General features: G+C 44.6%; 1 protein-coding gene across 2 annotated transcripts in view; it reads right to left on the minus strand.

Moving 5' to 3' along the window:
* ANKFN1 (ankyrin repeat and fibronectin type III domain containing 1) overlaps positions 1 to 23,509 on the minus strand; it is a 222,628-nt gene that overhangs the window by 118,470 nt on the left and 80,649 nt on the right. For both annotated transcript variants that reach the window (XM_083427353.1, XM_083427352.1), the window contains exons 3-4: positions 16,031 to 16,238; positions 14,550 to 14,859 (exon numbers count right to left, since the gene is read on the minus strand). In XM_083427353.1, coding sequence (XP_083283479.1) covers positions 14,550 to 14,735 — 186 coding nt within the window. In that variant the 5' untranslated portion in view covers positions 14,736 to 14,859; positions 16,031 to 16,238. The remainder of the gene's footprint in view (positions 1 to 14,549; positions 14,860 to 16,030; positions 16,239 to 23,509) is intronic.

Here is a 23,509-nt window from a genome sequence, read left to right on the forward strand (position 1 = left end):
CAGTGAGATGAGCGCCACAACCCCATAGTTGCCTTTCACTGGACCTAACCTTTACCTTTTTACCTTACAGTAGCTTACATTCCCAGTAGTGATGTATGGAAGTGAGAGCTGGACCATAAAGAAGGCTGATCGCCGAAGAATTGATGCTTTTGAATTATGGTGCTGAAGAAGACTCTTGAGAGTCCCATGGACTGCAAGAAGATCCAATGTATTCATTCTGAAGGAAATCAGCCCTGAATGCTCACTGGAAGGACAGATCGTGAAGCTGAGGCCCAATACTTTGGCCACCTCATGAGAAGAGAAGACTCCCTGGAAAAGACCCTGATGTTGGGAAAGATGGAGGGCACAAGGAGAAGGGGACAACAGGATGAGATGGTTGGACAGTGTTATAGAAGTGACCAGCATGAGTTTGACTAAACTGTGGGAGGCAGTGGAAGACAGGAGTGCTTGGCGTCCTCTGGTCCAGGGGGTCACGAAGAGCCGGACATGACTAAATGACTAAACAACAACAAAGCTTACATTCCACCCTTTCCAAATGTTTCTATGTGCACAAACACCTTTTTACCAACAATAGGAGCCAACTCGTAGGGGCTTTGGGGCTTTGGTCCACACAATAAAATATTTGAGGGGGCTGCCCCCCCCCCAAGTTAATGGGCATTGCCATTCAAATGTTGTGTGTGCACCACATTGTGTGATCAACTATGTGGGTCAGGGCTATACTGGCCTCTCCCAGTATTTTATTCAAGATGGCACCCCTGCCACCAACCCAGAGCAAGAAGAATTGCTACAGGTTAAACAACATATTCCAGCCAAACAAAGCATGTGAGCAGGGTGCTGAGGACCAGAATCAGTGAGGGGTATGGTTAGGGAAAAGAGGTGTGGCCGGTGGAAAATCCTGAGGGGAGAATAGACTGGAGGGCAGGATTTGACCAGTGGACCTGAGGTTCACCACCGTTGAACTAGAGTATCGCCAGCCCCAAATCAGTGCCGGTTGTGTTATGTTAACTTAGAGAAGCATGTTTGGGAAGTGGTGATATAGTTTTGCTGTGTGTGTGTGTGTGTGTGTGTGTGTGTGAATGAATGAGAGAGAGAGAGAGAGAGAGAGAGAGAGAGAGAGAGCAGCCAATTTTAGGAGAGATGCATCCTGCAGGGCTGGTGAACATCAGAAAAGACAACCTTGGGAAGAGTGTGTGTGTTTTAAATTCAAAATGGCGCAACTGATGGTTTCTTTATCTCCACGGCTAACAGTGCAAAGTATCATAGTCATAATCAAAGGGGTAGGATAAAAAGTTTAATATCCAAGGTGTTTTGGACTTCTTGGGTACTTCACGAAGTAGTTTCAAATACAGAAGTTCAACAGCCTGGGCTGTTAAAATAAAATAAAGGATCAATATCGGAACTGATGCATTTGGGCTAAATAAGAGTTTTGGAGCAGGACAAAAGAAAAACAGCAACCCCCAAAAACCAGAGCACAGGAAGTCAAACAAAATTGTTTAATTTGGTATTGAATAATTGGCTTCTTTAATTGTATTGTAATTTGGTATTGTATTAATGAGGCTTTTATTGGATTGTTATAAATTAAAATTAATAAAAAATATTATACAATAAATAAATAAATCAGATACAGAAGTTCAATCTCTTTTTCTACTTCTTTCTCTTTTCTTCTGTACCCATGACTGTGTTTGAAATTTGTATTGTTAGCTGTCCCAGGCTACCCCTGGGATGAAGGGCAGAAGAACAGGGAGATAAATAAATACTTGCACCATTGGCTCAGCTATTAAACTTTTTTTTTCTTCCACTCCTATGCTTCCTGACCCCTCCCGCACTGAATTTGCCTGGGGGTTCTCCTTTTTGATGCAGTCCCAATCATGATCAATGATAAAATATCATAAAACATCACATCAAATCCCGATATAAAAGCATAATAAAACAGCAACTGTAAATTCAGCAAAATTATCTGTTACAGCCCAAACAGAAAGGTTTTTGTCACACTTTAGGGGGACGGGAATTAAGTATCATTTGGGAGGGGGTTGGACATTTGCCTGAATATACAAGACCTTTAAAATGTGGAGCTCTGCAAGACCTTTAAAATGTTAGAGCTCTGCACTAAACATGTGAGAGGCTTGCATGTGCATCTCTCAGTCCTCCACATTTTAAGTCTTCATCTCTTCAGGCAAAGCCTGATTAGGGCTTTTATTTCCTCATTTTCAGGTCACTTTAATCTCTGGTTCACCTCCAGCTTATGAATCAGAGACTGAATCAAGTTTGGGGCTTTTATGATGAGATATGTCACCTCTGTGATGCCTATTCAGTCTTAACAATATTCCTAAATTATTGGTCTTAACAGCAGCCTCTTGGAGTGAATTCTGCATTATCTTGCATAATTCATTTTTTTATTATTACAAAACAGAAACAACCCACACACCACCACTTCTAGGTCTCTGGGCGAGAGATGCCCCCAAATGACTGGAAAAAAGCCTTATATCATGTTTTATTATTCACTTTGAAATACATTTACTGGGCAGTTCAAAGGGTTTTTATCAATTTAAGCAAATCTGATCTTCTGTGGGCTGAACAGCTGAGATCTCTTGAGTTTGTATAGAAGCAGAGGAGATATAGCCATTGCCTTTTCACTCTGAGAAAGAAAAAAAAAGGGAAGCAAGGATCTGATATGCCTGGACATTGCTGATGTTAAATATGTCTTTGCAGTTAATATGTAGGCTTTAAAAAATGCAAATTGCATCACCTGGGGGAGCTGATAGTTAGTGGGATCAGAGCAGGGATGGGGGGAATGGTTATTTTAACCCTTTCTTTTTGTGGTCCTGAGGAAAATCCTTCTTCTAAACCAGCAGTTGCTTTGGAAATAAGTTCCCCATTGTTAACGCTAGCTTTACCTCTGTAAAAGTAGGCTAGCTTATACATGCCCTCACACACTTCCATCCTCCATCCAGACAAGCGAATGACTAGTTTGCTATACAGTGGTACCTTGGGTTACATACACTTCAGGTTACATACGCTTCAGGTTACAGACTCTGCTAACCCAGAAAGAGTACCTCAGGTTAAGAACTTTGCTTCAGGATGAGAACAGAAATCATGCAGTGGTGGTGCGGCGGCCCCACTAGCTAAAGTGGTACTTCAGGTTAAGAACAGTTTCAGGTTAAGAACGGACCTCTGGAACAAATTAAGTACTTAACCTGAGGTACCACTGTAATCCCACTCACCTGTCAAACTTGGCTCATGAAGGTGTGGGGAAGATAAAGATATGGCCCACTGGTCAGATTCAGCATCCCACTCCCAGTTTACCCATTTATGTGAAGGGAAGAACAAATGGGCTGTACACACTGGTGTTAAACTCATGCAGAGGATGGTTTATTAAGCCATGCAGTTCTTAGCTTATTATTCCATGCAGTTGTGGCCAGCATGGTCCCATCGCTCCAAAGGTAAAGGACGCCTGGATGGTTAAGTCCAGTCAAAGATGACTACGGGGTTGCGGCGCTCATCTTGCTTTCAGGCTGAGGGAGCCGGCGTTTGTCCACAGACAGTTTCTGGGTCATGTGACCAGCATGTTGCTGTTTAGTCGTGTCTGACTCTTCATGACCCCATGGACCAGAGCACACCAGGCACTCCTGTCTTCCACTGCCTCCCACAGTTTGGTCAAACTCATGCTTGTAGCTTCGACAACACTGTCCAACCATCTCGTACTCTGTTGTCCCCTTCTCCTTGTGCCCTCCATCTTTCCCAACATCAGGGTCTTTTCCAGGGAGTCTTCTCTTCTCATGGTGTGGCCAAAGTATTGGAGCCTCAGCTTCAGGATCTGTCCTTCCAGTGAGCACTCAGGGCTGGTTGCCTTAAGAATGGATAGGTTTGATCTTCTTGCAGTCCATGGGACTCTCAAGAGTCTCCTCCAGCACCAGTGACCAGCATGACTAAACGGCTATTGACACACAGAGCAATAGTGACAAGTGCGTGATAGGGTGAGCTCCCGTTGCTCTGTCCCAGCTTCTGCCAACCTAGCAGTTCAAAAGCATAGCAGTGCAAGTAGATAAATAGGTACTGCTGCGGTGGGAAGGTAAATGGCATTTCCATGCGCTCTGGTGTCCGTCCCGGTGTTCCATTGTGCCAGAAGCGGTTTAGTCATGCTGGCCACATGACCTGGAAAGCTGTCTGTGGACAAACGCCGGCTCCCTCGGCCTGAAAGCAAGATAAGAACCGCACGCCGTATTTGCCTTTGACCAGACTTAACTGTCCAGGGGTTCTTTACTTTTACCTTTTTATAGTTCCAAATCATCCAGAAAATAAATCCAGGTTGGACAGCAAAGGATGGGGACGGAGGTACTAGCAGCCACACAAGCCCATAAAAGAATGATCAAATCTTCCTGTTCACAGCAGCTAAGTACACGAGCGAGGCAGAAAAGGACAAGGCTTAGACAGTGAAGAAACACATCAACTTTTAATTGAACAGCAGAGAAGCAGGTGCAGAAATATAATATGGCCTGCAGGTTTTTGTTTACAAGAACATCTTTCTAATGCTCTGCAGTGGTACCTTGCCAAGTTCTGCAGAATTCCTTTTCAGTATCCCTTTGTGATAATTAGCTAGTAGTGCTGTTCTAGTTTTGGAAGAAAAAAGGAGAGAATTATTTCCACAGCAAGGCCCAGCTGAGGTTGAGCATGTTGGGAGCTCTGTGGGAAGATTGCGACAATATTGTCTGGCCAAACAAAGTTGGTTCTACCATGGACAAACCAGGCCAAATAATTTCCCCTCATATGCCCTTGCTTCACAACCAGAAGAATGGCATCTTTATGTTGGCTTAATTGGCTTTAGGGTACTGTGGTCTGATCACTACTTCCCACCCTGAAGACTATTGTGCCAGTGAATTTCCTATCCTGAGGAGGTGAAGTGACTCCGTGTGTTTACCCCACGAGCATGTGACGTTGGGAGTGGGGTCAGATAAGAGTGGAAATAATAATAATAATAATAATAATAATAATAATAATAATAATAATAATAATTTATTTATTTATTTATTTATTTATACCCTGCCCATCTGGCTGGGTTTCCCCAGCCACTCTGGGCAGCTTCCAACAGAATATTAAAATACAATAACCTATTAAACATTAAAAGCTTCCCTAAACAGGGCTGCCTACAGATGTCTTCTAAAAGTCTGGTAGTTGTTGCTCTCTTTGACATCTGGTGGGAGGGCATTCCACAGGGCGGGTGCCACTACTGAGAAGGCCCTCTGCCTGGTTCCCTGTAACTTGGCTTCTCGCAGTGAGGGAACTGCCAGAAGGCCCTCGGCCCTGGACCTCAGTGTCGGGGCAGAACAATGGAGGTGGAGACGCTCCTTCAGGTTTATGTTTCATGTCATTTCTGAGCATCTAAACTCAACAAATTAAGGGACTGTATACGGGATGCTGTGAGTTGTGGGTTAAAAATAATGGGGATCTGGATGGTAACTGTGCAGTCAAGAAGGTAAGGACATGGTGTTTGGGTGGATTTCCATACCGGAGATGGCAACTAAAGCACAGCAAGACAGCTTGCAGAAACAGGCATCGGGTTTCCCATAACCCAACCCATATAAACAAGAGACCAACAAGACTGGTTTTGTGTCAAAACAGACCATAATTTTACTGACTACAGATGAAAGAAGTTTGGCTTGGGCGTGGGGCAATCTAAATACTTCTGGCCTGCCCGCTGGAAGTGATATGTGGACAAACCAGGGAAGGGTTCCTAAGACTTACATCAAATAGGGTGACCCCCGCAGGGACTGCCGTTTGAGGGAGTGCCTTTGGCCCTGGCTCTGCCTGGGCACGCAGACATGGCCACTCCCCCCAGATCCCTTTAACACAGCCTTTCTCAACCTGTGGGTCCCCAGATGTTGTTGAACTACAACTCCCATCACCCCTAGCTAGCAAGGCCAGAGCTCAGGGGTGATGGGAGTTGTAGTCCAACAACATCTGGGGACCCACAGGTTGAGAACCTCTGTTTTAACAGGATACCCCAGAGTTTGGAGGGTCAGGTGGAAACTACAACATCCTCTCCATCCAAAACAAAGGATTGCCCCTATGCTCAAGCCCAGTAGTGACGATTGCTATGAGGTTGGCAAAGGAACGGCAACCACCGTAGCCACAGCAAAGTCATTGACTATCAACTTAAACTGAGGGTCGGGAAACTTGGCGAAGGAACAGGTAGTGCCCCAGGTGCAGGCAAGGGGCGTATCTGAGGGAAGCCTACCTGCTCCGTCAGCTCCGCCCCCTGGCACAGCCCAAGTCCTAGCCTGCATCCCCATTTGCCAAAGCAGGTTGCAAGCTAGGATCCGGTTCCTGATAGTTTATGCCCCCTCCGCCTATCAGGAAGGGTATTGAAGTTCCAGTTCCCTCATCGGAGTCCCAGCAAAGCCTCTGCCATCCCACAACACCCACCACGCCAAGAGGGGTGAGAGCACTTCTTGAATCCTGAGGAGTGGAAGGAGGATATGGGAGAACAGGAGAATGTTTCAACACACGTTGCTTAGGCAGGAGCAGACAACATCTTTTGCTTGTGAAACATGCCGTCTCCATCTGATGTTGGGCTTCAGGCGCTTTTCAGGATGCAGAGGTCGATGATAGTGCATGCTAAAAAATGGGTGGTGGTGAGCAAGCATCAGCCCACTACTGAAGACCCTCTTTCCCCAAAAGTCTCCCATGGTAGGCTGATGTTTCTCTGCCAAGCAACTGTTTCAAGGCACAGCCTCTTGAAATCAGCAGAGACACAATGTCTCCGCTAATTTCAACAGGCAGGCTTTAAAGAGCCTGCAGCCTTCGGAGATTCGTGAGCACACTTTGTGAACACTCGCATAGGCCCTTGAGGTTTCCTAAGCAATTGAAAGAATCCATGCAAATCCCTGATGGTTTTTGAGGCAACCAGAGGTGTGCTCATCAGGGCTGGCTTAAGACCTTTAGAGTCGCCAAGCACTTAAAAGATTTGAGTGCCCCCATATAGATCTAGATCAAAATATAAACAATAATAAATTGTAAACAAAATTTTATTCCCCCCCCCCACGAAACAAAACTTAGGGTAATCTTATGCAACACATCTGCTTCTATACTTAGTAGACATAAGGCAGGGTTAGGCAACCTAAGGCCCGGGGGTCGGATCCAGCCCAATCACCTTCTAAATCCGGCCCGTGGATGGTCCAGGAATCAGCTTGTTTTTACATGAGTAGAATGTGTCCTTTTATTTAAAATGCATCTCTGGGTTATTTGTGGGACCTGCCTAGTGTTTTTACATGAGTAGAATGTGTGCTTTTATCTAAAAAGCATCTCTAGGTTATTTGTGGGGCATAGGAATTTGTTCATCCCCCCAAATAAATAATATAGTCTGCCCCCCACAAGGTCTGAGGGACAGTGGACTGACCCCCTGCTGGAAAAGTTTGCTGACCCCTGATCTATGTTTACTCGGGAGTCAGTCCGACTGAGGTCAGGGAAGTTTTGTTTTCTGGTAGGGCTGGACTATTCAGGATATTCCCAAGGCAGGCAGGGAGGCCACAGTCTGACAGCACTCTTCCTTGAGAGTAAGAGGAGATAGTCACTGCTGCCCATAGGAATTTGTTCATATTTTTTTCCAAAATATAGTCTGGCCCACCACATGGTTTGAGGGACGGTGGACTGGCCCACAGCTGAAAAAGGTTGCTGACCCCTGAGACAAGGTATCCAGCCTGCCTTGTTGCATGGAGGTTCTGTTGGGATTTTTGATATACTTCCAACTGAGAAAACAAATGCTCAACTGAGCAATCTGTGACCACTAACGTTAAAAATCCGGCAATGGAAAATTTCTGTGGTGCTCCCCTTCCCTTGACGCCTTAAGCATGTGCTTATTTTGCTTAAGGGTTAATTCAGCCCCAGTGTTCATCCATCCCTCGTGCCATTCCCTGGCCGAAAGGTGTCTTGCATGTTAAAGGGGCTTGCTAAAACAAAATCAAACAAAACACAGGAGCAATTTAGCAAGGTGAAGCTTGTGGCTCAGCAGCTAGTCATTTCTGGGCTAGAAAAGGGAGTTTCAGTTGGGGAATCAACAACTGGAGCCATCCTCTACTCCAAAGTTGAGCCCCAAGCCAATGTTCTGCCCCGCTCAGCCTTAGTCCTCTGTGTTGGTGGAGGCAAATGAGCAGTTACAGGGCAGCAAGTGAGAGTATGAGTGGAATTGGTGCAACATGGGTATGGGAATGTTCAGGGAGGCAGGAGAGAATATATCGTTTAATAATATCCTTCCTAACTTGCGCTAGCAAGTTCTATAACTTAGCAGAGTTTTACATTCCCCTTTTAAACACACAGCAGGTAGCTGGTTGCAGGCTTGTTTAAGCCTCTTAATATTAGATTCCTGGTAAAGGTAAAGGTACCTCTGACCGTTAGGTCCAGTCGCGGACGACTCGGGGGTTGCGGCGCTCATCTGGCTCTATAGGCCGAGGGAGTCGGCGTTTGTCCACAGACAGCTTCCAGGTCATGTGGCCAGCATGACTAAGCTGCTTTTGGCAAACCAGAGCAGCGCATGGAAACGCCGTTTACCTTCCCACCGGAGCGGTACCTATTTATCTACTTGCACTTTGATGTGCTTTCGAACTGCTAGGTTGGCAGGAGCAGGAAGTCCACTCACACATTCAGTTCACAGATGGATCCCTGAAGGCAGACTTAGTTACAAAGTATATGCATGTGGATCCATCCCATATGGGTATAGTCCCTTTGTCCTTTGTCCATCTCTAGCTAAAAAGTTGCTGGTCCAATGACAGAGGAAAGGGAGAGAGTGTGCTGCGTACCTTGGCCTTTTGTTGCCTGGGTAGGTAAGGTCACGCCCACCTCTAGTCACATGCAAAGGAAGTATGTCCCAGCCCAGGAGAAACAGGAAGTTCTGACTGGCTGGACCAAATATCCCCTTGCATGTCCACTCTAGGAAAACAAGGAATGCCGTACAATGGTACCTCGGGTTAAGAACTTAATTCGTTCCAGAGGTCCATTCTTAACCTGAAACTGTTCTTAACCTGAGGTACCACTTTAGCTAATGGGGCCTCCTGCTGCCGCTGCACGATTTCTGTTCTCATCCTGAAGTAAAGTTCTTAACCTGAGGTACTATTTCTGGGTTAGCGGAGTCTGTAACCTGAAGCGTATGTAACCCGAAGCATCTGTAACCTGAGGTACCACTGTACTTGTACTTATGTATCACATCCCACAATGGGAACCCAGTAAACTTCAACATGTCTAAAATTATTCATAGGTATATAAAAAGATCAAAACAGAAGAGGAGGACCCTCTTAGCACTTACTTTTTCTGTATTTTTTCTTGCCTATCTTTCCCCCCACTGTATCCACTATAAATAGATACATTTGCATGGCTGTTTTCGACAGTCTGTCAAAAGATTCTCAATTCAAACTCACACTTTTTTTTTTTTGGCTTTCCATGTGGGTTGGTTTCAGGCTTTCCCTGAGAACTTGAACTATAACTTTGGGAACTCCAAACATTTGTTTTCACCCCAGCAGCATCCGTTCGGGATAGAATACACAGAGATGAATAATAATACTGCTATTATTATTATTATTAATAACAACAGCGGTAACATTCCTCTTCCTCCTCCAACAATAAATGTCTTATCTCACACAGAATACATGGGTGTGGCTACATTTCTATGTGGCAAACAGGGATGAGAAGGCAGGACAAGAGACAGAATATGGACCCAAACCTGGGAGGTTCTCACAAGGGCAGAAGGCTTTCCAGAACAAGTCTCAGATCCATTCTAGAAAAAGCATATGAGACAGACCTAGCTAGCACTATCTTGAGATGCCCGTTGGCTGACAGAACCAACTGAAAGATAACATTTAAAAACCCTGCTGCTGAAATTCAGCAATTTGATACTGAATGGGCGTTTTGGTTTTCATTCGAAAGCTACTAGTTTATTGTGATGCAGTTGGATGTGGATACTGGCGATTTCTCAAATTATTTGAGGGGAAGAGTCAACCTGAAAAGAAATTGCGAGCCTAAATGACTCCATCTATAATCAGAGCTAGTTTTCCCTTTTGGGATTGGGTCCGGTAACGAAAAGGAAGTGTGCAGGTCACAGTGACCAAAAACCATTATTGACTTCTAATGTGTTTTCCTGGGTTGAAGGAAACAAAATGGTTGGGTCTTAGTCTGTGATTAGAACCATAGCACAAAATAAATTCTTACAGTGTCCTGGCAGGAAGAAAAAATATTCCATTGGTATTTACACCCTCCCACAATCCTCCTAAAAGGAGGAACAAAATGGAACAAGACACATTTTGTGTGTGTGTGAGTGTGAAAATTGCAAGGAATGTGCATCTCCACCGAGATTTCAATTTAGTATCTTTTCTAAGAACTGAACTGACACAAAATCAACATTATGTGAAAATAAAACAAATAAAGACAAACGTGTCGTTTACACAAACTGTCATTACAGATGGCGGGTTTGGGATCCTATAGTCAAATTTCCCCTTTTTCCCTATCCTTATCTAAATAAATAAATAATAAATAAACTTTCATTTATATCCCGCCCTCCCCGGCCAAAGTCGGGCTCAGGGCAGCTAACATCAGATACATAACATTGGTATAAAATCAAACAATAATTAAATTACCTCCTAAAAACAGGTCAAAATCAAGTTAAAGTCTAATTAGATGGCTTTCTGCAGGGTTAAGGTTGGGAACAGTAAATGCTCATCGGCCCAACTGTCTGCGCTGATCTTATATGGGCCTGTGAGAATGCTGGGAGGCCTATTTCATACTAGTTCTTATACAAAAAGAGAAGGGGAGTGTCGGGCTGAGCCCTGACCAAAGGCCTGATGGAACAACTCCATCTTGCAGGCCCTGAGGAAAGATGTTAAATCCCTCAGGGGCCTGATCTCTTGTGGCAGTGTGTTCCACAAGGCCGGGGCCAAGGCCGAAAAGGCCCTGGCCCTGGTCGAGGCCAGCCTAATCTCTCTGAGGCCTGGGATCTCCAAGGTGTTATTATTTGCAGACCGTAAGGTCCTCCGTGGGGTGTACCAGGAGAGGCGGTCCCATAGGCACGAGGGTCCTAGGCCGTATAGGGCCTGATCCTGTACTCCACCAGGAGCCAGTGCAGCTGGTATAGAATGATCTAGCCTTTTTTCTTTAGTACGTGACAGGGTTTAAGAAATTAATTACAGAATCCCATGCTTGCATAGTCAAATGGCACAGCTCAGGAAAATTTGTATCCTTCTCAATCGTTTGAGTGAATTATGTAAAATAAATTAATTCTTGGATGCAGTGACAGGTGGTGCCTCCTAGACCTAATAGAGCAGCTAGGAGGTCACGGGGACAATTATTATTATTATTAGTGATGTCACAGGGGTATAGCCAAGCTGTTCTGGTTTTCTCCCCATCTCCCTCTCTTGCAAAGCTACTGTGAACTTTGAAGATTTGCATTTTTACAAATACTGTGCCTGACTAAGCTATGTGCTATGGTGATAGTTATGAGATACAAAACAATCCACACATGCACACATACTTAGGGTGGTATTCAAGTCATGACCGACTCTGGGGTTGCAGCGCTCATCTCACTTTATTGGCCGAGGGAGCTGGCATATAGCTTCCGGGTCATGTGGCCAGCATGACTAAGCCACTTCTGGTGAACCAGAGCAGCACACGGAAACACCGTTTACCTTCCCGCTGGAGTGGTACCTATTTATCTACATGCACTTTGACGTGCTTTCGAACTGCTAGGTTGGCAGGAGCAGGGACCAAGCAACAGGAGCTCACCCCGTCGCGGGGATTCGAACCGCTGACCTTCTGATCAGCAAGTCCTAGGCTCTGTGGTTTAAACCACAGCCCCACCCGTGTCCCGAATGACTCGGTAGGGCCATTAATTTAAACAGGCTACCTATGAGCCAGTGTGGTGTAGTGGTTAAGAGCAGTGGAGTCGTAATCTGGTGAACCGGGTTTGCTTCCCCGCTCCTCCACATGCAGCTGCTGGGTGACCTTGGGCTAGTCATACTTCTCTGAAGTCTCTCAGCCTCACTCACCTCACAGAGTGTTTGTTGTGGGGGAGGAAGGGAAAGGGAAAGGAGATTGTTAGCCACTTTGAGACTCCTTAGGGTAGTGATAAAGCGGGATACCAAATCCAAACTCCTCCTATATTGTGCTCTGATCAAACATTCGTGCAACAATCCTGAGTTGAATGACAATGATATTTTGAGACGAGGATAAGGGTGGGATAACAAAAGCATTCAGCAAAATAGTATACTCCTGCAACGATGATGATAACCATGATGATGTTGATGAGACTGGTAACATCAACACATCCTCCAAAGTAAATGAGGAACTGAGCAACACATGCTGCCCAATTTGCCTCGCGTCTCAGGTTCTGCAAATGTTAAAAACTTGCTTAATTGCTCGATCTTTTTAAAGAAATCTGGGAATCATGGTTCATCAGAAGGGGGCAGCCTTCTTGCCCCCTCTCGATGTCCATGCTCTATAGCTGCCCCTGAATGGTGGTTTCTGCCACTGTCCTGAACCATCCATAGTCTTGGTGCTGAAGGATTCCCTGTCCTTCACACTTCTCCTCTGTCTCCTTTACAATGGCACCATCTCCTTCAGGTGATAGTTCTAAGCTAAGTTCTTGCTGAGGAAAGGTGATTTGTTTGAAATGCCTAGAGCTGAATGCATTCTGGCCATTAGACAATTTGACCCTGTGGCTTCCACTGGTCCTTAGTAGCCGAGATACACCATGATGATAGTCAAGGAAGAGAGAGAGAGAGAGAGAGAGGGAGGGAGGGAGGGAGGAAGGAAGGAAGGAAGGAAGGAAGGAAGGAAGGAAGGAAGGAAGGAAGGACCATCTCCTTCAGACTGTCGTAATACCAAGAGAAATTGCAATCTCTGAGTCAACATGAAAATGAGACAGCACTATGGCAAAAATGACTGGAAAGATCAGAAACCAGGAAGACCAATACTTCAATAAGGAATGGGGGAAAATTATAGTTTATCTTGGAGACCACTGTAAACAGTTTAAATCATTAGCAGGATTGCAATAATACTTGTAATGTAACAAGAACTATGGATATAAGGGAGATTTAAAAAACAGATTACCATAAAAGATGCAGTAGAAAAGGACTAATAATGGAACCATCGGAGGGGTGGAGGGAAATCAAAAGATTCATGGGAATCTTTTTTCTGTTTTGATTGTGATGTGTGGTATGAGTGTAAATTTTAATTTGTAAAACCATATATATATATATATATATATATATATATATATATATATATATAGTATCAATTAATAATATTCAAAATAGGTTTAATGAACATACACGTTAATATTCACAATTAAGATCACAGACCCATATACATTCTCATCATATATGATATGGAGAAGTTTAACCACATACACATACAAAACAAACCAGAAAACGAACATATTTTTTTACATGGCCACTATCGTACTTGAATCTATGCCTATTCCAAGATGCCCTGTGTGATGTCAAAATTTGGTGCCTCCTGCCTCTGAAGTTTCCATTCTACATCATAGTTGCAGTGCCCCTGAGGCTCTGTGCCCAGTGCAACTGAACCAGTCACACTCCCCTAAATCCATCTCGGCTCATCCCACAGCCAGAAACAGAGAACGGCCTACAATTTAGGCATTGGGAATCTGTAGCTCTTCAAATGTTACTGGACTCCAGTTCTCCCAGCCTCAGTTAGCAGGGTCCATGGCTGGTGATTATGGGAGTTGTAGCCAACAACATCTAACTTCTCTCAGAAGAAGAAGAGTTTGGATTTGATATCCCGCCTTTCACTCCCTTTAAGGAGTCTCAAAGTGGCTAACATTCTCTTTTCCCTTCCTCCCCCACAACAAACACTCTGTGAGGTGAGTGGGGCTGAGAGACTTCAAAGAAGTGTGAGTAGCCCAAGGTCACCCAGCAGCTGCAGGTGGAGGAGCGGAGACGTGAACCCGGTTCCCCAGATTACGAGACTACCGCTCTTAACCACTACACCACACTGGCTCTCATCCTTAACCGTTGGCTTAGTTGGTTGGAGCTGGTTCCCCACTTCTTCAACCCATTCATATAGATATATATTTCCAGCCCTTCCCTGGAACCCGAAATGTTCTACATCCTGAAGTGTTTATCCACACCTTTACAGCTACATTCCCTGCTCCTCATAGTACAGTGGTACCTTTGGTTACAAACTTAATTCATTCCAGAAGTCTGTTCTTAACCCAAAACTGTTCTTAACTAGAGGCGTGCTTTCACTAATGGGGCCTCTTGCTGCTGGCGCACGATTTCTGTTCTCATCCTGGGGCAAAGTTCGCAACACAGAGCAACTACTTCTGGGTTAGTGGTGTTTGTAACCTGAAACGTTTGTAACCCAAGGTACCACTGTAACCTCCAGCATTTTGTGAACAAAACAGGGATCCAGAGTGGGTAAAAACGTAGTGGAGAATTGATACCTACTAGAGATGGGTGTGAACGAACTACTCAATCTAAACTTAGAGAAACTCATGCTTAATTTGATGTATTACAACAATAGTTGATTGAGAGGGTAAATGAAGAAATTACCATTGAAGACTTTCGGAGACTGAGGCGGTCCGATCTGGCTCTGAAATAGGCCTCATCGAACGACGAGTGGCTTCCCTTCAGCTTCTCTGAGAGGTTCCGATAGAGTCGCTTAGCGGCGTTGGGAGAAGACGGGGGATTGTTCTTTTTCGACTGGGAAAGCTGCAGGCTCTGCATTTGCTGAGTCATATTTCACGCGGCAGTTCCTGTGCAGAAAGCCGGTACGGCTCTAGCACCGGGATATATGTGGGGTTGAACTTGCTGAGTCAAGTCATTAGAAATATATGGAAATTCTTCGTGAAATCACCAAATTCTGCAATCAGAAGGGAAAGAAGAAATGAGGCAAAAATTATTTCCCTTTAAACATATCGTCGGTGTTTCTACATAAAATATCTGATCAGGATTCCTTTAGAGTGGGTTTGAAAGTAAACGTGGGAGTTCATAGACCTCATTGGTCAGTGCCCTGATCTCCCAGGAGCACTTGCGACAGAAAGCAAGACGAGGCTGATGCCAATTGATCAACCATCATTTTTTAAAGCGGCTTGAGAAAGGAACAATGGTTCAGTGGTAGCACACATGCTTGAAAGGATTAGTTAGCTGGTGATAGAGTTGACAGTACAGTACAGTGCACTTCTTCCAGTACACTGGAAGAAGCAAAGATCACCAGTGTTGAAGCAATGATTCTTCAACATTAACTTCATTGAACTGGTCATGTTGTGCAGATGCCTGATTATCGTCTTCCAAAGCAACTACTCTATTTTGAACTTAAAAGTGGAAACGTTGGTGGTCAACAAAAGAGGTTTAAAGACTCTCTCAAGGCAAATCTTTAAAAATGTAGTATGAACACCAACAACTGGGAAACACTGGCCTGCGAGAGCTCCAATTGGAGAACAGCCTTACCAAAGGTGTCATGGGCTTTGAAGGCACTCAAACTCAGGATGAAAAGGAGAAACGTGCTAAGAGGAAGGCATGCTTGGCAAATCCACACCACGATTAACTCCCACCCAGAAACGAATTTCCCCACCGTGGAAGGACGCGTGGATCCAGAATTGGCCTCCACAGTCACTTATGGACTCATTGTTCAAACCATGTTTATGGAAGGCAATCATACATGGCTACGAGTGATCACCAAAGAAGAAGAGAGTAAGATCGTATAGGTCAGAGCAGACAGCCCAATACTCTGACCTGTTAAGACAGTTCCTTTGTGTTTCAAATGACTTACACTGTCTGCAGCCTTCTAACAACAAATGGCAAAACCACACTGTTTGTTTTTTTAATGCTTGAACACATACCGTACAAATTTATTGATTGATTTATTAAATTTGTATACGAACCTTCATTTGAAGATCACAGGGCAGTACACAACATATGTGTACAGGGCAGTACACAACATATGCGTACATGAAACAAAAGCCATTTCTGGGGAAGGGTGGGCATTACTAAAATCAAACAAACTCAAAATAACACATTAGGATTTTACTTACTTGTTCATTTTTATTTTTGCAGGCGCTTGCAAAGTAGCAATATTTATACTCTTAGATGAAGTGGAATAACTTGGGCCTACAATTTCGAAATGAGCACTGAAAGGTTACTACACAATTGTTGCCATTGCTGAAGTCCCGGGACACCAGAAGAAGAAATTTGATTGGTGGGGGCATAGGAGGGAAGGGGTCAGCTCTGCCCCATAGATTTCTGAAAGAGAAATAAGGGGATATTTCACAGTAGTGCTCTCATTCTAAATGGAGGTCATCTGAAGGATGTCTTATAAACTTTGATGGAATTAGCTTTCAAGTAGAAAACCTCAGGGTTGCAACTCAACTTCACTGTCCATCTAATTATTCCGTTATAATCTATATGTGAATATTGCGTTTCCTTGAAATAACCACAAGGATTCAGCAATGAATGGGTGGGTGGAGGATAGGCTGCATGTCTGGGTTGGTGGAGGCAACTTGCCCACCTTACTTCCTCTGGTACAGCCTATGAAATCCCCAGCCATGCTTTGGATAATAGCCACTTAAGGAACTCTAGCATTTTTCTCACTGAACACTTCTCCCTCACTATCGAAGCAGATTGCTTCACTTTGCTCTTAATTGGTCTTTTAGTACCAACCAATCAGTTCCCCAATTTCACAAATTTCTCCTCTTATCTGCTGTGATTGGCGTGGGGGCAGCAGAGGGGAAGGGCAGCGAAACAGGCATTTCAGACGTGAATTGGGTCTGGCCGCAAATAGCCTCACACATTTCCTAGGTTAATGAAGTATTGTAAACAGACGGATCCCCTAAATGGCGAACATATGGCGAGAGACAGGGCCAATAATTGGGGTATACAATGAGGAAAGTGCCTCGTTAAATCCAATTGACTGTCTCCAAAGAGAATTTTCTGAAAGATGCTTCTGCTGTAAGAGTAGATGGAAGAGAGACAATTTTTGTGTGTGTGAGGTGGGGGATTTAACAGTTTTCTAGGACTCCAGTCTTAAGTTATTCTTGGCTTGTTACTTAGACAGTGTAAAGCATTGGAAAGGAATCATTTCAATTCCATTTTTCTAAATTGAATTCTACAGGCTATGAAATATGTGCATGTGTGTATATTTGCTTGTTTCCCTTATTTTCTGCTAATCAAAAGCCCTTAGAGCAGTGATGGCCAAACTTGGCCCTCCAGCTGTTTTGGGACTACAACTCCCATCATCCCTAGCTAACAGGACCAGCGATAAGGGATGATGGGAATTGTAGTCCCAAAACAGTTTAAAAGTACTTTTCCAAAAAAATACACACCAGAGTCCTTCTTGTTGGGGATAATTAAGACAGAAATTCCCAGGTGTCAGAAAAGGTTATTAATGTATGCCACTACTGCGGCCCATGTTTTGATAGCCCCAAAATGGAAAACGAGCGAGGTCCCAACCAAGGAAGAATGGCAACTTAAACTGACAGAATATGCGCAGCTTGAGGACCTAACTTATAGAATAAGAGAACAAGAAGAACATACATTTAAAGAAGACTGGAAAATATTTATTGAATATATGGAGGAGAATTGTGTGCTTTTGAAAATGTAGGCAGCATTAAGATAAATTCAACAGTGTAAATAAGTTTGACAGGTGTCATAATGGAATACTGAATGGTTTAGTTTATATAAAATATGCAGGGAATTATGTTAGGCAAAATAAACCATAGAAAGAGAAGGAGGGAAGTCACTGATATTTCGAGGTTGTTTAAATGAATATTCTAAAACGTAAAACAGAAAATTTAATTAAAAAAAGGTCTGTATAGTTAAAGCTATGGTTTTCCCAGCAGTGATATATGGAAGTGAGAGCTGGACCATAAAGAAGGCTGATTGCCGAAGAATTGATGCTTTTGAATTATGGTGCTGGAGGAGACTCTTGAGAGTCCCATGGACTGCAAGAAGATCAAACCTCTCCATTCTTAAGGAAATCAGCCCTGAATGCTCACTGGAAGGACAGATCCTGAAGCTGAGGTTCCAATACTTTGGCCACCTCATGAGAAGAGAACACTCCCTGGAAAAGACCCTGATGTTGGGAAAGATGGAGGGCACAAGGAGAAGGGGACGACAGAGGACAAGATGGTTGGACAGTGTTCTCGAAGCTACCAGCATGAGTTTGACCAAACTGTGGGAGGCAGTGGAAGAAAGGAGTGCCTGGTGTGCTCTGGTCCATGGGGTCACGAAGAGTCGGACACGACTAAATGACTAAACGACGACGACAATAGAAGGAAAAAAACCACATGGGGCCCCTTCACACAAGCAATGCAGCCAACTCCTTGCTGTCTGCTGTATCTTCTAGACCCTTTCCCTCTATCTTCTCAGTATGCTCAACTGCCATCAAAATTCTGTTCACAGGCTCCTGTCAGGCGGGGTTTGCCTGTGCGTTTTCATAAATATCATTTCCTGCATACCAAGGGCCTCCCTCAAGCATGTAGAAGAAACTGATTTTATTTCACTTCCAAACTGATAGGTGCTCAACCACCCAAGTTTGAAGGAACTGTGGGTTGTCAGAGCATTGCTAATTAATAGCATTCCATGCATTTTAACTGCAAATTTGCCTGTTTTATAACCATTACTTGAGGCACCCAAGCAAACTGTTACTTAATGCCCCTATTAATGTGGAATTCATTGACATGCTTATAATACTTACAAGTTATTCAGTTATGTTCATGGAAAGGGAGACACACCATCTGACTGCAGGATATTTCGGGTTGACTTATAAACACCGCGACCCACCTGAACCGGCTTTGTAACTCACTTATGGGTCGGGACCCACAGGTTGGGAAATGAAGTCCCATTGCAGTCAAGTGTGAATCCTCTAACATCACTTGTGTGTGGTTTCTTTTGGTTTTGCCAATCTCAGCTTTAACTTAGATGAGATTCAGAGGGTGTTGAAACATGCTTGAATATGGCAGCAGGTTGTATGACAACCCAATTCAGACTGAAAATATATTCTCTCTTTTACAGTGGTACCTCTGGTTACGAACTTAATTCGTTCTGGAGGTCCGTTCTTAACCTGAAACTGTTCTTAACCTGAGGTACCACTCTAGCAAATGGGGCCTCCCGCTGCTGCCGTGCCTCTGCAGTGCGATTTCTGTTCTCATTCTGGGACAAAGTTCTTAACTCGAGGTACTATTTCTGGGATAGCAGAGTCTGTAACCCGAAGTGTTTGTAACCCGAGGTGTTTGCAACCTGAGGTACCACTGTATTTACCTTTGCAAAATCCCAGAGGGCTTGTGTTATGATTCTGAATATTTGAAGCTGGCATCCATGAAAAGGGTGTGTGTGTGTGTGTGTGTGTGTGTGTGTGCTCATGTCAAAAGAACAATGGCAATAAGAGCAATTTCCAAAACTGAATCTCTGCAGAGACTTGAAAGTTGTAAGGTAATGTACGTTTTGTTTTGTTTCTAAAAACCTGCTACTTCTGCAGATGCTTAGACTACATCCTTGACACATGACTCTCTTGTCCAGAACTGTCCCATGATAGAGAACATTCATTGTCAGTCAGTGGACTAGAATCGATGGTCTGGGTCAGTGTAAATCTACGTCCTATGTTCTTTAAGGATGTGTGTCAGCATCAACAGGCTTTTCAGAAGTAATCATTAAGAGGCCTCCATAGTTCTATGATTCCATTGTGGGAAGTGCTCTCATAACATGAGAAGTTGAATCAGGTATTGTAAAAGGCACACAAAGGCATTGCATACTCTCACTGGAAAGTCCCCAGCCTTGAACTCAAAGCTCACAAAAATCCAAACATCTGAAAGGCTGCATTAGCAGTGTTTCTTTATTTGGAATGACACATCATAGCACACTCAACCAAGATGCAGTGGAGCAATGGAGAAATCTCTGAGACAACAATGGGATATTAGCTCTTCCCAAGGCATGATGGATAACAGCAACAACCGGGGGGAAAGAAAGACATAACATTTTACAAGGACAGGAAGAAACACTACAGACCGAATAATTGCCACACACAGGAAGAACAAGGATATAGTTTGAGTGCCTCACTTGTAGTTTTATAAATTATCTAATGTGGCAACACGAATAGAAGTTCTTAATATTGCAGTTATTGTATAAGGGATTATTATTATGACCAGAGTGTAAAAGCAATAAATAAGATTTTGGAATGCAGAAATAAAGCAAATAATCAAGCTATCAATTCTAGCACATGGGGAGCCCACCTTATCTAAATTATATAATTCGGAATTTGAACTATTGGTATTAACACTTGTATTATAAATTACTATTGCTATAATGAGGCTATCATTGGATTGCAATGGAAAACTAATAAAAATTATTATTATATATAAAACAAGATATCCCTTTGAAAAGAAACACATACATACACACACAGAGAGAGTTTTAACACACCTTTTCCCCATATATACTAATTTCTGTACAATTTTCGGGGTGGAGAACAAAATTCAGAGAAACGTGAATTTCAAAGCATTGTTGCATCTCAGTTCACAAATTGTTTCAGGAAGAGTAAATCGGTAAGGTCGGCATTAGAACATGAACTGAAGAAAATGGTACCCCTATCCCAGCTTAGTCCCCTGTAAGAATGTAGAATGCCAACTGGGGTATAGGATAGCCAATCAGAATGAAGAAAGAGAGGGAAAGGAAGTGACTTCTCCAAGAATGGGGAATAATATTGTGTTGTTTTGAGCTACATCCCAGAACCTCCAGGCTTGGCAGGGGTAGGGTGGCAGGATGGACAAAACCAAGATGTTGCCCTTGGGCACAACGGGGCCGACTTTGGTAATCTTTCATAATATGGTCCCTGTGTGAGACCAAAATTTGGTGCCCCCCAATGGATCTTCTCAATTATGGATCTTCTCAATTTTATGCCCCTTCAGCTCAGCACCCTGTGCGGGGGAACCACCCGCACTGCCCTAAATCTGGCACTGCACCCACTTGGTTTTCCTTGCTCTAAAACAACTCTTTCCCCATAATTACTCTCCGAGAAGCTAGGAGAATCTGCAACTCAGCTGCTGGTCTCTTTTGATTATTTCAGAAAAGAATCAAGTGTGGGAAGGTGTGAGAGTGGCAGTGAGACAGAAGAACATGCTGAAGGGTTCAGGGCTGCCTGGTTTAATTTTTATGGGAATATCGCCTTATTCACAGACTTTTGGGAGGTTTCTACTGCAGTGTACACGCCACACATTTAAAGCATCCTAGGAGCTGGAGCTTACCCCTCACTGATTTATAGTTCCTAGCAACTTCAAAAATTGTTATTCCCAGGATTCTTGGGGGAAAGTCATGTCTTTTAAATGTGCTTTACATTTGTGGTGTGTTAGGTTACAACAAGCCCCTAACAACCCCTCCATATGGCAGCTGCATTATACTATATGGGATTGCCACTATTTCAGAGGGATCTCTCCTCCCACCACTTGATATTTGGGACTTTAGATATTGGTGTAGAGGTCCTCCACAGGATGACCATGATCTCAGGTGGGGTAACAGGAAGCTGGTGCATGGAGGGGGACCTGTTTCAAGTGACTGGTGAAAGTCTGCCTTCAAGGGGCTCTGGGAGGTTTGGGAGCCCCACCACAGGGGAAGGGCATGCCTAGAGCTTAGTTTCAGCAATGCCTTCATTGAGTTAAAACAAATCAAGGACATTGCTGTGTTGTTTTTTCTGCTGATAAAAAGCTAATTGCATCCTGTGCCTTCTGTGTGTGTGCCTGCCCTGTGGATGACAGTACTTGTTGACAGCTCCTTGACACAGCGGCACCACTTGTTGCCACTTCTCTCTTCACTGAAACGGTCCCCACAGACTCCTCCACCTCCTCCTTGCCTTTGTCCCCGACTGCTGTTACTTCTTAAGGACGTAAGGAGAGTCCTTCTGGATCAGGACAAAGACCCACCTAGTCCAGCATCTTGTTCTCACAATGGCCAACTAGATGCCCCTAAGCTATGGGAAACCTGCAAGCGGAACCTGGGCTCTTGCAACTTCTGATACCCAGTGCCTCGTACTCAGAGACATACAGCCGCCTGCCTTTCTCTGCTGACAAACCCACTGCAGCTTCCTTCTCTTGCTCAGTGTGCTGCAATCATTAGAGTGTCAGGCTAGGGCCTTGGAGACTCTAGTAAAAATCCCAACTCAGTCTTGAGGCTCTCTGGGTGGCATCTCTTAGCCTTACCTACCTCACAGGGTTGTTGGGAGTAAATAATTGAGAGCCCTGATAGAACCATATAACAATAAGCAAACATAGATAGCTCGGTTGGTTAGAGCATGGTGCTGATAATGTCAAGGGGGCAGGCAGTGGAGGAACTTCATGCTCTGGCACTTGGGGGCGGAGAGCAGAGCTGGTGCACATCCCAGGGGCATGGTATGCCACCTGCAGGGGTGTGATGTGGGTCCTGGGGGCGTGGTGCCCACCACAGGTGAGGGGACAGCCATGATGGCACCCCACCGGGATCATGCTGCCGGGGGCAGTGTGCTCCCCCCGCACTCCTCTTCCTCTGCCAGTGGTTGCAGGTTCGACCATCATCTGGGACAGCTGTGTATTCCAGCATTGCAGGGGGTCGGACCAGATGATGCTCAGATTCCCCTCTAACTCTACAGTTCTATGATTCTATACACAGAAGAACATTCCACTTCCAGCTACAGTGGTTGCTTGGGTTGCAAACATGATCTGTGCGGGATGCACATTCACAACCCGCAGCATTCACAACCCACATCTGCACACGTGCGGGTTGCGATTTGGCACTTCTGCGCATGCGCAAAGCGCTATTTAGTGCTTCTGCACATGCACGGCCGCCGAAACCCAGAAGTAACCCATTCTGGTACTTCCGGGTTTCGGCGGTCCGCAACCCGAAAAAACGCAACCTGAAGCGGCTGTAATCCCAGGTATGACTGTACTCCTGAACCATCCAGGATTCTCACAGGGCTTCACCAGCCACACCTGTGCCATGGCTCCCCATGTTCTGTGTAACATGCACCACAGCTGCTGGCTGGAGCTGAAACCTGGAGGGAATTCTTTGCAAAAGCCGGCCGTAGCTGACGCTAGGTGGTGCAGCAAGTCCGTACACCGGAGGACTCTCATCTCCGGGGACCTCGGATAACAGCCAGCTTGGGTCACAGCGTAAATGAGGTGATGTGGGCACAGCCCCCTAGCTGCTCCTCATGCCCGTTCCATTGCTTCATGGTCCTCAGTGCCGTTTATCCAAACCGCTCAAGTGATCAAATCGCGGGGGCATCTGCAGAACGCAGCAGGAGGGCATGCATTCCGGTTGCTCGTATGCTAATTGCATTTAGCCGCTTGGCTCCCTTGGTGCCTTTCCCCTTTTGTCAAGAGTTAATGTCACGGTGGCAATAAAGGGGTGATAATGAGTGTAAATAATCCAGTAACTTGCCGACCGCACAAACCTTACACTTCCAGGAAGGGGAGGGGAGGAGAAACAGCCCACACTGCATGCTGCGGTTCCCAACATTATTACTGTACTTGCGCACATATCTGTAATTCTCC

The sequence above is a fragment of the Podarcis tiliguerta genome (genome assembly GCF_965153285.1).
Source record: "Podarcis tiliguerta genome assembly, chromosome: 2".
Taxonomy (NCBI): domain Eukaryota; kingdom Metazoa; phylum Chordata; class Lepidosauria; order Squamata; family Lacertidae; genus Podarcis; species Podarcis tiliguerta.